We start from the raw sequence: 13,006 nt of genomic DNA, 5'->3' as shown, positions 1-13,006 counted from the left end.
GGCAATGTGGATAATGCCTAGAAAAATTCACAGCCTATTTTTTAATTGTGCAGCTTCCAAAATTAAGCACAGACTTTTAAAAAGCATTCAGACATCTCTTGTGGCTACAAAAGGTGTTAACATCCTATATTCTGGATTATTCTGAAAGTCTGGTTTTTCATTATTATCTTTTAGTGGGAGATGAAGTATATACACATATGCAGTCATTTGTGTATTTTCATTTGTATGCACATGCTTCCTTATTTCCACATATGTTTAAAATATAAATCTTACAGAAATTAACGAAATCTAGATATCTAATCTAATACTCAACTAGATATCTTTATGGGCAACAGCCCTTACAGCTGTCAAATATCTGCTGTACTCAGCAGAACAGAATACCATGCCATCTCCGCTCTTAACTTTTTATTTTTTTCCAGTTTGAAGCTTGATTACCTTCTTAATGACTAATATTGGGGTAAAATGAAATTCCTTTTGACTCAGTAGACCAACTGCAGCTGAATCTTACATTAGTGGTTGAATTCGCTGAACTGAGAAGGATTTGTTCATTGTGAAGGTCACAGACTAAATGATCTAAGACTTTTTTGCGAGTCATCCATATAATTGTAATGCATGGATAATTTTCATACTTCAGTAACAACTAGGGAACTGGATCAATATTATTAATTAAAAGAGGTATTATTATGCTATAAATGTGATTTTTAAAGCTGAAGTAACACTTCAAAATTTCATACCAAACTACCAAGATAAGAAAGTATGACTGAAACCATTATATTTCCCATCTGTGCAGTTTTTTTCTCATGGCTTTTGTTGCTTGAGGTTTTCTTTGCTCTTGTACCTTATTGGTGATTCAGTTATTCTTTTACTAATCCATTTGAACTAATTAAAATACCTTAACTGGCATACTTAATCACAGTTATGTAAGGAGAAAAATGTATGTTTCAAACTGTGAGCTTTCTGCCCACAATATTCTCACTGACTACAAACAAATAGTTTTATATCAATATTTTATGAATTACATGGATATTTTGCCTGATGCTAAAATACAGCAGTGCTTTTCCCTGTCAGAAAATTCATGCTATCACATGTCTGCTTCCATAACAGACCCCTACATCATGTACCTAACTATAGAGTATCTCAGATTTATTTTAGGAAGTAATTAGCTACTAGTAATGAATTTTATAAAACTCTTTTGCCTTAGGAAGAATAACAAACATATTTCAGAGTCTAACTCACAAGTTATCAGCCTTAGAATTTTTCTGTTGAAAGTTTTAAAATCTTTTCTCTGTTCTTACTATGTTTTACTGTAAATGTACTTTGACCTATAAATAAATTTATAACTTAATTTAAATCCTGAGAAGTTATTTCAGGTTCTTTTATGACCATTTTGATGCTGATGATATTTTATGAATATGCTGTTTATTAACTGCTGCTTTTGATTAAACCCTTTTTTCAGAAAGGCAATTATTCTGCATACCACTATAGGGAAAATTAGACAAATGTTGAAGTTATTCTTCCTTAACTGTAGAAACTACAAAAAGATGTAGATATTATTTTTAATATTTTAGTCAAAATCATGCAACAGATGGATACTGAGACAGAGTAAAATGCAACAACTCTATGGGCTATTATTAAACTCACAAAGAAAATTAGTATCATAAACACAGCTCAGGCTAACACAAAGTAATTCTGTGGATTTAATAAAAAATTCATATTTACTGATAGATTCACTGTCTGTTTTTTTAATAAACAAGAGAGCAAATAAAGGGCCTTATGCACATCCTGTAGTAAATGATTAATTTACAAAGACTGTTTTGCCTTACCTATCCTATAGCCTGATAAAGTCAACAATGTTTTTTAACTGGTGGAATCTGCATTCTGTCAATGGTCTTGAAGAGATAATGTAGCCCATATAAGTCCAATTACAATTAAAATTGCTTGGAAGAGGTTCTTTCTACTAGGAAACAACAATTTCTAGTGTAGGAAATCAAGCTTTATCATAACAATACTATCCATGGAAAGAGTGTTTTCCTCTCAATATTTTATATCGTAGCATCATAGAATGGCTTGGGTTCGAAGGACCTCAAAGATCATTTAGTTCCAACTGCCCTGCCATGGGCAGAGATACCAGCTGCTAGATCGGGTTGCTCGGGACTCCCATCCAACGTGTCAGTAGTTAATTTTATTGCACTTATTTTATTCCCTTTTTTTTTTGGTCCAACTCTATATATTTTTACTTCACTACTACATTACAAGTACATGAAATGCCCTTCCAAATTTACACACGAAAATAAGACTTCATTAATGCTTTCCATTTAGAAAATTGTCATATTTTCAACTTTTGCAAGTGAACTAAATTGTCTTAACCAAAGCAACATGGATAGATACCTTTCCTCTCCTACAGTCTGATTCCTAGGTCAGGTATGGACTGATTCAGCAATACAGTAGCCCAGCATTTCTGAAAAATATTACAGTGCCTTCACTTCTACAAGCAGATATCTTTTGTGGCGCAGTAATTCTCTGCTGCTCTTTCAGAGACACTGAAAGGCCAGGAAAGGGTACAAAAGGGCCTAAGCAAAAGGCTGGATAGGGTCTTTGGTATCCACAGTGAAAGAATTTTGAAAAGCAAAACCTCATTAAGAAATGCAACAAGGGTATGATTCAACTGTTTTCAGCCATACCACCTCACATCAAAGACAGTCTGGTCTTTTGAGGTTGGCTTGTCAAACTGAATTTAAAATTGGCTCTTCTGAGTAGTTATCAAAGGTTTGTAATGGCTGAACTGAGATAAATGCTTTTGATCCAGCTGGTCATGATTTCTCCTAGTGTTTCCTGCTTTGAAACCTCTACTGCATTTTGCTAGCCAATTATACATATAGTTATATATATACAAATGTTCATGAATCTCTTTCCATCTTAGTACAAGAAGTGACAAAACCCTGAAAAGACAAATTTCCAGCTCAGAGGAGGCTGAACTTGGTCCAATTTTATATCTATGCACAGTGTCTGAATCAGCTGAAATGTAGAACACTTGGAAATAGAAATCCATAACATCTTCACAGGCAGAACTTTTACTGTGGAAATAAAATTGCTCAGTACTGAATGCTTTCTTTTCTATGTTCATCTTCCTCTCCAAACAGTGATATGTCATTATTATTATTTTTATAATTTCAACAGTTTTGATGGGATACACAATGAAAAGCAATTCAGCTAATTCCTTTGTGACATAAAAAATTGTTTTTATTTTTATAAACTATTCCTTGCTGAGATAGAAACACAGTCAAACTCTAAAGTGACAATTCTAAAACCTGGTTTGGAAATTAATTTTGTTCTGAATAGCATAGAGCATTTTAAGAAAAGCTAGTCTTTTCTAGAAAAGACCACCACTAGTGGTCCCAGTCACTGACTGAAACTTTTATCAGCTACTTGAGAACAACATTTGCTATCTTTTTACCAGCAACTCTGGAATGCTTTCAGCCATATTTTATTAGCAATAGAGGAATGAGAAAGTGTACTTCACAATCAGCATGGAAATATCAGCTTATAGATTTATTTCAATTGAAAGACAATGGAATAAATGAGAACTTTTCTTGACAGAAGAAATAAGTAAAGTGGCGGGTATTTAGACTAGGGAAACACAAGACTGTTTGCACTGAAGCCTGCAGAAGTGTTGTTGCTTTACATTTTTAAAAATTATGTGCAGTTGTTTAGGTGTCCAAATATTTACTTAGAAATCTATTTGAAAATCTCCAGTTTGTTAACCATGGTTTGTTTATATTTTTAGGTATCAATTCATCTATCTACATGTAATTGTGTACTGCCATTTAAATTGCTTCAGGGTAGCCTACTTGACCTCCAGCAGTCATGCAAGTTTCTCCTTTGTGCTATTTGCCATATCTCTCAGCTCACAGGGAATGTCACCATACCTTATATGTCACAAATAAAATTTTATCACTGTGGGTCGTTGAACCGAGTCAGATCTTTGAAGATAAAGATAACATCCTTGCAGACACATACACATAAATGCTTATATTTACATTTATATGAATGTAAATGTTTTTGATCACATATTTAATTTTTTTTTTAGTGCTGTTCTGTGTTTCTTATTTTCAGTTGAAGGACAAAAATATGGTTGTGGTTGGTGAACAAAATTGTTCTTTAGGCTCAGCTGCTCTGAGCACAACAGCAATTTAGACACTGTAGACACCCACAGGTTAACACCTACATATGGGTTTCTTAATACTGATTTCGTCTGTAGATATCCAATAATTGTAAAGAAAGTTAAATGTATTAGGACTAACTCCAAAGAAATAGTTGCAAAAAAATATGTACTAAAAAAAATGTACTTGCTTTAGTATCTCTCATAGAGGAGTATGGATTCTCCTGCGTACTTCAGACAGAGCACAAGTATGTCTATCAGAAAGAACTGACATGTTCTCATGCTTCAGTGACATATTTATAATAGTATGGTACTTCCTTATTTATCAGCATCCATACCAATGAAATGTAATGGTAAATGCACATTTAAATAGCTCTGAATTCATGGAGTGCTTAGGACAGTAAAAGCTTCCAAATGAGTAATTGCTGCACGCAGACAGCTTTCACAACCTAAATTGCTTAGTGGCTGGACTTTAAAATAGCGTGTGTTTTTATTAGTTAATCTCCAGGCACTGTAGGAAAGGCAAAAACGTACAACAGTATTCATATAAGAAATGAATGCAGTACAGTATTAGTGGGAAAGAACAATCAGAACTGTTTCCTCCTGGGAACCGTTATAAAAAGTAGACTGTAACAAGTTTCTTGCCTGAAGATAGTTACAAACACAACATATTTTTTGTTAGACCACATTTTTGTAATTTCAAGTTTAAAATACTTTTCAGAAGTTTTCCATGACTTTCCAACTTATCCTCACAATATATTCTGATGAAGAAAATATACAGTGCCTGGGGGGTTATAATTTTCTTACTTGCAGGTAGATACTGTTAGTGTGGGCAAGACTTTTCTTCAATATAAGCAAGATTCTTGAAACTGAGTTAGCTCTCTTTTAAAAATCCATGTCTAAAACAAAATGTCATACTCCTATCTGCAACACATTTCATATTTGATATCTACTATATTGTATGTGTAAATTCATTCTGACCATGAGCTTGATAGATTCTTTTGTGGAATTTGTCAAATATCAGTTTGAAGACTGACTACAATTTTCCATATCATTTGTATTTTAGCATACCGAGTGCCTCTTTTTTTTTTCTTTTGTCAAGAAAGGCAGAGTAGAAGCTTGTTCTTCTAATTGTTCTGATTCTAACATTGAACGTATTCAGTATTGTAGTACTATATAAGATAAATTTTAAAATACAGAACAGCAGTTGACAGGGTGTTTCCTACTAGTTTGATGCACAATAAAAACACAGAGAAACTATAATAAATGGATAGCATATTTTTTATGTTGTCTGGATTACCAATTGTAAATTAGCACTTCCACTTTCATCTCACAGATGATAAGCTTAGGCAGCAACCCTGCTTACATGATTTATAAATCTATAGAGACATATCTGCATGTCACTTGTGGCACCCTTGACTGTGTATGCAGTAATGGAAGAATGAAAATATCCATTACAGAAAGAAATATCTTCCTTTCTATTCAGGTGGGCAAAGAACTAAGTAGCATGTGAGTTTTTTAATAATATCAAAAACATCTATTTGCTCACTATATAAAAATCAAATTATTTAAAAATATATTTTTTCTTTTTTCTGTTGGCTGATGTCAGATAAAAAAAACACATACTCCTTGTTTTTATTTCTGCAGTTCTGAGCACTTGTTTTATTAACATTCTTATTTGTGTGGACTTTCTTAGGTTATATTCAGTTGGAGGCCGGGATGGAAGCTCGTGTTTGAGTTCAATGGAATATTATGATCCTCACACAAATAAATGGAACATGTGTGCTCCTATGTGTAAGAGAAGAGGAGGTGTAGGAGTGGCTACATGTGATGGGTTTCTTTATGCTGTGGGAGGCCATGACGCTCCTGCTTCTAACCATTGTTCTCGACTGCTTGACTATGTAGAAAGGTATTCAATTATACATGCATTTTTTTAAATAGAAAATAATGTCTGGTAGCATAATTTTCTTATATTTGTGATGGTAAAGTTAAACAGACTTTCTTGAAAAATTCTGTAAGGGTCTGTAAAAGATAATTTCTTTGAAATTTATTGTCCTTCCTTTTTATTCACAGTATTATTATATATTATCATGAACACAAAAGTCCACTCTTTTCAAATAGCATTTAAGTAATCTGTTCTTTTAAGGCACTATATTACACATTGCAGAATTATAAACTAAACTTTGTAGAGATCAAATTTTTTCCTTGAAATAATTTTGTTTAGAATTTTTGTTTAAATTGTGTTTAGAAATATTTTTTAAATCTAAAAACATAGCTAAGCAAAGAAGAAATAAACAATTGCTTAAGTGATGGATATTCATAGTACAATATATTGTTTCCTTTAGCGACATTGCCACTTTCTAATGTGTTGATATAGGCCTTATACACTGTATTTACAGTACCCTGAGTTTTGCAAGTAGATATTCTACAAAGTCAAGAATATCTAGTAGGGCACTATAACACAGTGGAAGTGATTATGGCATTCCATTTAAAGGTATTCTTCAAATGTTTCATGAAGGTTTTTTCTGTTTCTGTATGCTATAAAATAGAATAAGGAAAACACACTCTCCAAATATGTACAGGTTACAAAAGTTAAAGTAGATATGTTTGAGTGGATGGTTTATCTTAATGCACAAGTAAGACTGGTGCTGGGAGAGATTTATCTATTTATTTATTTTCCGAAGGGGTTAAACTTTAGTTCAATGTCACTTATTGCTTCTGCTGAATCTGGATTGGCATTCAATATTTAACCAAAAAATTATAAGTTAAAACGTACTCCTTATGTTATCCATATGATTTTGAGGAATCTTAGACACGTTGCCATCTCTACTGTATATGTAAGAAAAGATCATAGGCTGCCAAATACTTTACTTTCCATTTCCAGCAGATGGACAGTTAATAAGAGAAATCCCATGATGCCTGTACTCTATGGACTATCTTTGTGGACTTTCATTTATAAGGAACAATAATGAGCATTTTCAGTGAAATAAATTTATATTAAGACTACTAGTGACAATAGTATGAGATCTTTTCAACTACTCTGCTTATTGGAGTTCTTCTTTCATTTTTCTTTCTCTGAGAATAAAACCCTTCTGGTATTGAAGATGAACCATCCCATCACATTTGTCTTTCTCAGGGGAGACTGTAACAATGAGCTAAACCACATATCCTTATGCTGTGTTATGTACTGGTATTGGAATGACATTATACTGTGTTCTTCGTCTAGGTATTTTTCCACTGATAGAAAAAAATGTGGATAATGTACTTCATGAATAGTAAGCTTCGAGACTAAAAGTTGGGACCAACAACTCATAAGATTATTGGCTTATGTAGAGTGGATGTGAATTAACTGGTGTACTCCACTAAAATGGGAAAAAACTCTCCTGGCCCTTCCAGTGGTTGATTAGTTTATAAGATGGCTGGGATGTTATTTTGTGTGTCTGGTTTTTTATTCAAAAATTATACGTAATTTTCAAAAAAATAAAAACTTCTCAATAACTTAGGAAAACAAAGATTAGTGATTACAGTAAGTTTTTTTTTATATCTCTCTGAAAGTTTTACTTTCTGTAAATATCTAAGACATGTTTTTTAACTGAGTTTCTTCTTCAGTCATTCTGTCATTCTGATACAGGCTGATAGGATGTGCATTATTCAAACACAATTTGCTCCTGGAAGACTGTCAAGCCAGACATAATACTTTAAAATTTATCTTTGAGATTATGCAAATATAGTGACAACAGATATATGGTTTTTAAATGCTATTGCTAAAATTCTGCTCAATAGTAATTAGGACTTCCAGATTAATCTCTTCTATGGACAACACAATTTTAAAGGATTTCCTATGGATTCAAGCATTCTGATATAAAATAAGAGTTATGTTTTTCTCCTCTTCACAAGCTGGTAAATGTTCTATTCCTTTTTAAAGGTAAAACAACTAATTCCTTTTTAAGAATTATACAATTTTTGACATATTTTGGCATATTTCATAAAGTAGCTTCCTTTTTCAAATGTTACTCAAAACTTGATGGATGCTAAAAACATAAACATTTAATCTATAGTTTTTCCCCTTCATCTCACCTTGATTTCAAAATTGATTTCTTTCCACATTTCCACTGGTGACTTTCACTGAATGGGAAATAGTTTCAGCTAGAGGCATAGGATGCTGTTGTTGAAAAGCTCAGAGTCTTTGAAAAAAATCCATTCAAATTTTCTTTTTCTTTTGTTTGTTACATATTCAAGTAATGTTTGAAAGTATTTTCCTCTGAAGTTATGAAAGACATTTATAATATATCTAGATATTTAACTTCAAACTTCTTAAGTAAGGCTAGAAAAATGAAAAATTTTGAATAATAAAATTAGTAAAAGTAAGAAAATTAGAAATGAAAATAAAAACATACAATATGATCAGGGTTACAGATAATTCTTTTATTGTCCAATTTAAAGGTTGTATTTATGAACCAAAGGGCTGTTACAAGCAAAGCACTGTAACATTGCTGTTGCAATACTTTGCTTGTACTAAAAAAAAACAAAACATAAAATTTTTCATTGTTCAAATATGTGGGACTTCAAATAGTATCCCTACTAGTTGCTTAATGCAAATGTCACAGACTGAAATAGTAACAGGTGCTAGAATTTTCCTTCTTTTTCTAAAACTTATGTATTTACAGCTAATAATTAACTGTATTTACAGTTAATAATCTTAACTCCTAGTTAATAAAGTTTAGACTATAAGAAAATATATCGAAAGAACTTGCCTCTCCCCCCAAAAAGCTAACTTACAGATAATATTGTCTCATAGAGTTGAAGGAGGAAGTGGCTCGATACCTAATTTTATGTAACAATATAGTAGGTAGAGGCCTGTAAATAAAGAAAATGTTAGCCATTATAGAGGAGTTACTTCATTATTATTTTAGAGAAATCACCATGCTCAAAGTGTGACCTACCTTACACTTTTAAGCAACTTAATAAAGTCGGGCAAAGGATTTGTATTTTCTCCGCTGATAATCAAGTGATTCTACCAGGTGGTAGAGATGGTTAATGACAGATTAAATTAATTCTATCATACTATGATACGGTATTCTATTTTAATAATATTTGACATCTAAAAATGAGGTATCTAGTTTAACCTAATACTCCAGACATCCATAGTAACAAACTCTCAAAAGATATTTTATTGCTGCTTTATGGATGTCCAAAACAGATACAATGGAATGCCTTCTGAAATGAAATAATTTTACATTGTTAATGAGTATCTAAATTAATACCTAGGTTCAATGTTTAATTTTTAAAGGAATTTTTCCCTCAATTTTAAAAATTCAGTGGTGATTGTGCCTTAAAAACAGTATTACTTTCCTTACTTGAGCAAATAGTGGGAGGAAAATGTAAGTCCTATGCAGTTAAGCATATTCCCTGAATACCTGGGAAGGTTTTCTGGCTGTGAACATTGTATAGTATAATTTCAGAAATTAAAATATAGTAAAATTTAATTTTAGAAATAATGTTTTTAATATGATACAAGAAATATCCTACTTAAAATGTATACATAAATATATGCATACATCCAGATATTGATCATATATCTTTCTCAAATCTCTTTATGACACATTATCCTACAAATACCTTAGTTTATTCTAGAAGATTAGCTGAGCAAAAGTTTCTAATCAACATTTGGGAACACAATAAATCTGTATCATTTCTTTGCTGTTAGAAAGAGTATTTTTGAATAGGATGCTAAAAGATGGTTTTTTCCCCAGGAAAAAAAGGTCTATATTCAAGTAAAAATCACCATATATTGACACTTATCTTCTCCCTGCACATCCAGTTTCCTTTCTCTTTTCTCAGATATGATCCAAAAACTGATACATGGACAATGGTGGCTCCACTAAGTATGCCTCGAGATGCTGTTGGTGTCTGTCTCCTTGGTGACAAATTATATGCAGTAGGTGGCTATGATGGTCAAACATACCTGAACACTATGGAAGCATATGACCCTCAAACTAATGAGTGGACACAGGTAATCATAAAGTCTATTTTTTGTATTATGCTATATAAATATTATGTATTATATACTATTATGTTGCTACCTTTCACACAAAATTCTTGTTCCGATCAATTTCCGTATTAAATTAATTTTTTCATCTTTCTTCATGCAGAAGTAATATCATAAAGAATATCAAAATGGTTCTAGAATTTTAATTGGTAACCAGCATGTCCTGAAGATCCTTCATATGAAAATATGAATTTCATTCTTCTAATGAAATTAGGAGAATTTCATTCTTCTAATATCATTTCATTCTTCTATTCTATTTTCTTCTGTTTGACAGATATTTTGAAATGTTGAACCGTATGTATGTCTTTAATTTTGAACCATAAAAGAATTAATAGGTATAATAGAAATAGTAATATATGCAAGAAGCTGGGGGCAAGTGATTTGGTTGTAGAAGGAATATATGTCACAGTTTGCTGGAAAGATTTTAATTCATTGCATAGACTTTAAAAGAAACAAAAAGTTATTTCAACACTTTTTGTTATTAGTCCTGCTGCAGACTTGCTGAAAAAGTAATTTTTTCCACCATTGTAGATGTTTACATCTGAATTAGTCATCCTAAGTTCTCTTTAAAGTTAATGAAGAAAAGTGCATGCTTTGAAAGCATGATGTTATCCTAAATAAGCATTTAAAATAGGTGTGATATATTATACTCAAGAATACTTATTTTTTTTTGAAGTTGTAAAAGGAAGCTTCTGTTGAGAAGCTTAAATGTAGACATACACATAGAAATCCCTTGCATATCAACAGTTCACAAAATTAATGACAGCTCTAAAATTAATTCCTCTTTCTTCTGTTCTCACACTTAGATGAAAGATATCAGGTAGGAGTAAGTAATTTTAAAACTACAATACTAGAGTAGTGTGGTTTGTATTTATTTTTAGTGGTTTTGAGCATTTTAGAATAATGTTGACACAGCACTTTGGCAATTATTGCATGGCTTGTTCCTGTTCAGTTAATTTCTATCTGTTTTTCTGCAGATGGCATCCTTAAATATTGGAAGAGCTGGCGCCTGTGTTGTAGTCATCAAACAACCATGACTTTGTCAGCACTGCTTAGGATTTTACTGACTGTGAAATGATTATTTTTCTATGAGACAAAGAGAATGATAATTTCACAAGAACAAGGATTTACACAGTGAATACTCTGTTGATCAGAAACTTGAAGTCTGAAAGTGAGAAAGATTAAGTATTTATGTCCTATAAAATCGTAAAAACTGTTCACAGTCAGTGGACAAGAAAAAAAAAAACCAGAGTGTGTAGGCGTAAATATGTGAATGTGGAGTAGTAAGCTCAAGTTCTCATGAATGTGTCCTGGAGAACTGGATTACCAAGGTAAAGCTCTATACAAGAAGCAGAAAGGAACATGAAAACAGTTTTTGTGGCTGCGAGAGAACTGCAGAAACATTGAAGTACATTTAATAAATTTGAAACTGTGGTTTTTGAAAAAGAAAAGTTGATAGTAATATAATTTTTTTCTGTCCACAACCCTCAAGTGGGTTGTGGCCTTCTCATTTAAATGGGCAATTTGATTCTTACTGAAGGGAAGAGGTCAAATGGTCTGGATATTCATAATGGCTGAGCTGTCACTCTACAGTAGGAATAAAAACAAAACTAAAAGTAAACTTGTTTTGTATCTTCAGATTGTACCTCCTTACCAGTTTTAACACGTCTTATAAATTAATCTATTGAATGGGAAGACTGTGTGTTTAATCAAATAATACATAAAGCAATCCTGTGGCTGCACTGGGGCTTTGTTGCAAATATTGGAGTCAAAAGAACAGTTTCCTAATTCTTTCTTAGTCTTATATTCAGTTTAAGCATGTGGGCTCTACTCTCTTTTTTTAATGCATTCTACTGCATGTTAGAAGCTCATGACAAGCTGGAAAATTGATATTGTTCTTTCAGTGCATCATGTATCAGATGAACCCTGACCAGAACAGTCTATAGAACCTCCTCTAATATTTCAAGAGGGAGAAAAGTCCTACATTTTAGTTCTTTCTAATGCTCGCAAATTTTACCTAACTAGAGCTGGCAATTTATGACTTTCCACTTATGACTGAGAATAACTGAGAATAACTCCAAGTAGGCAATTCAGAATAAATGCAAGTGAAATAAGGAAAAATATACCATTTGATCTAATAAAGTTCATATGGTAAATATACTAGTGCCATCTGTACTTCCCTTTAGAGTTGATAATTTCTGCCAGTAATGATACTTTGAGCTTTTACTTTGTGAGTGGATTTAACGCTGATGCTTTCCGTCTGCTCAGCTGAATCAGTTAGAACCTAAGGCCACTAATGGAATATGAAATTCTGCTATTCAGGGAGGTACAGTTTCTGGGAACAATTCTAGCAAGTATACTTCTTTAAAGCCCTGCTGATCCCTTAGGAAACATTTCATGGTCCAAAAGCAGAAACCTCACAATCCTCTGTCACTAGCAATTTTGAGAAGTAATTCTGGTTGCACTAAAACCAGTTTTCCAATGGAAACCTTTGAAACCACTTGAGATGAAAAATTACATACAGCTTCCAGCTTGGGACATTTTATTTGAAGATATGTCTTTCTGCCTAACAGCATCAACATGCATGGAGATCGTTACTGCTGCAAACTGAACCTCAGTTCTGAAGCCTAACTATACTGTATTAAATCTTTTAAATACCTCTCTGTACTAATTTGAAATCAACCAAAAAATCTTCACATTGGTTTTCTACAGCCACTTGGCTTTTGAATTGCAATTAGTCTTCCACAGGCAAGCATGTCCGTTTTTCTCCAACCACGAGAAGCTGTTGAATAAAAGAT

The 13,006-nt window shown here is 32.5% G+C and overlaps 1 protein-coding gene across 1 annotated transcript in view; it reads left to right on the top strand.

Annotated features, from left to right (window-relative positions):
• KLHL1 (kelch like family member 1) overlaps positions 1–12,792 on the top strand; it is a 142,851-nt gene extending 130,059 nt beyond the window's left edge. The window contains exons 8-10 of the mRNA XM_018070994.3: positions 5,856–6,068; positions 10,001–10,172; positions 11,186–12,792. Of these exons, the coding sequence (XP_017926483.1) occupies positions 5,856–6,068; positions 10,001–10,172; positions 11,186–11,245 (445 nt within the window). The 3' untranslated portion in view covers positions 11,246–12,792. The remainder of the gene's footprint in view (positions 1–5,855; positions 6,069–10,000; positions 10,173–11,185) is intronic.
• Positions 12,793–13,006: the final 214 nt, after the last annotated feature.

Source organism: Manacus vitellinus, unplaced genomic scaffold (assembly GCF_001715985.3).
Source record: "Manacus vitellinus isolate BGI_N305 unplaced genomic scaffold, ASM171598v3 scaffold_2_pilon, whole genome shotgun sequence".
In the NCBI taxonomy this organism is placed as follows: Eukaryota; Metazoa; Chordata; class Aves; order Passeriformes; family Pipridae; genus Manacus; species Manacus vitellinus.
This window is presented reverse-complemented; position numbering and strand designations above follow the sequence as displayed.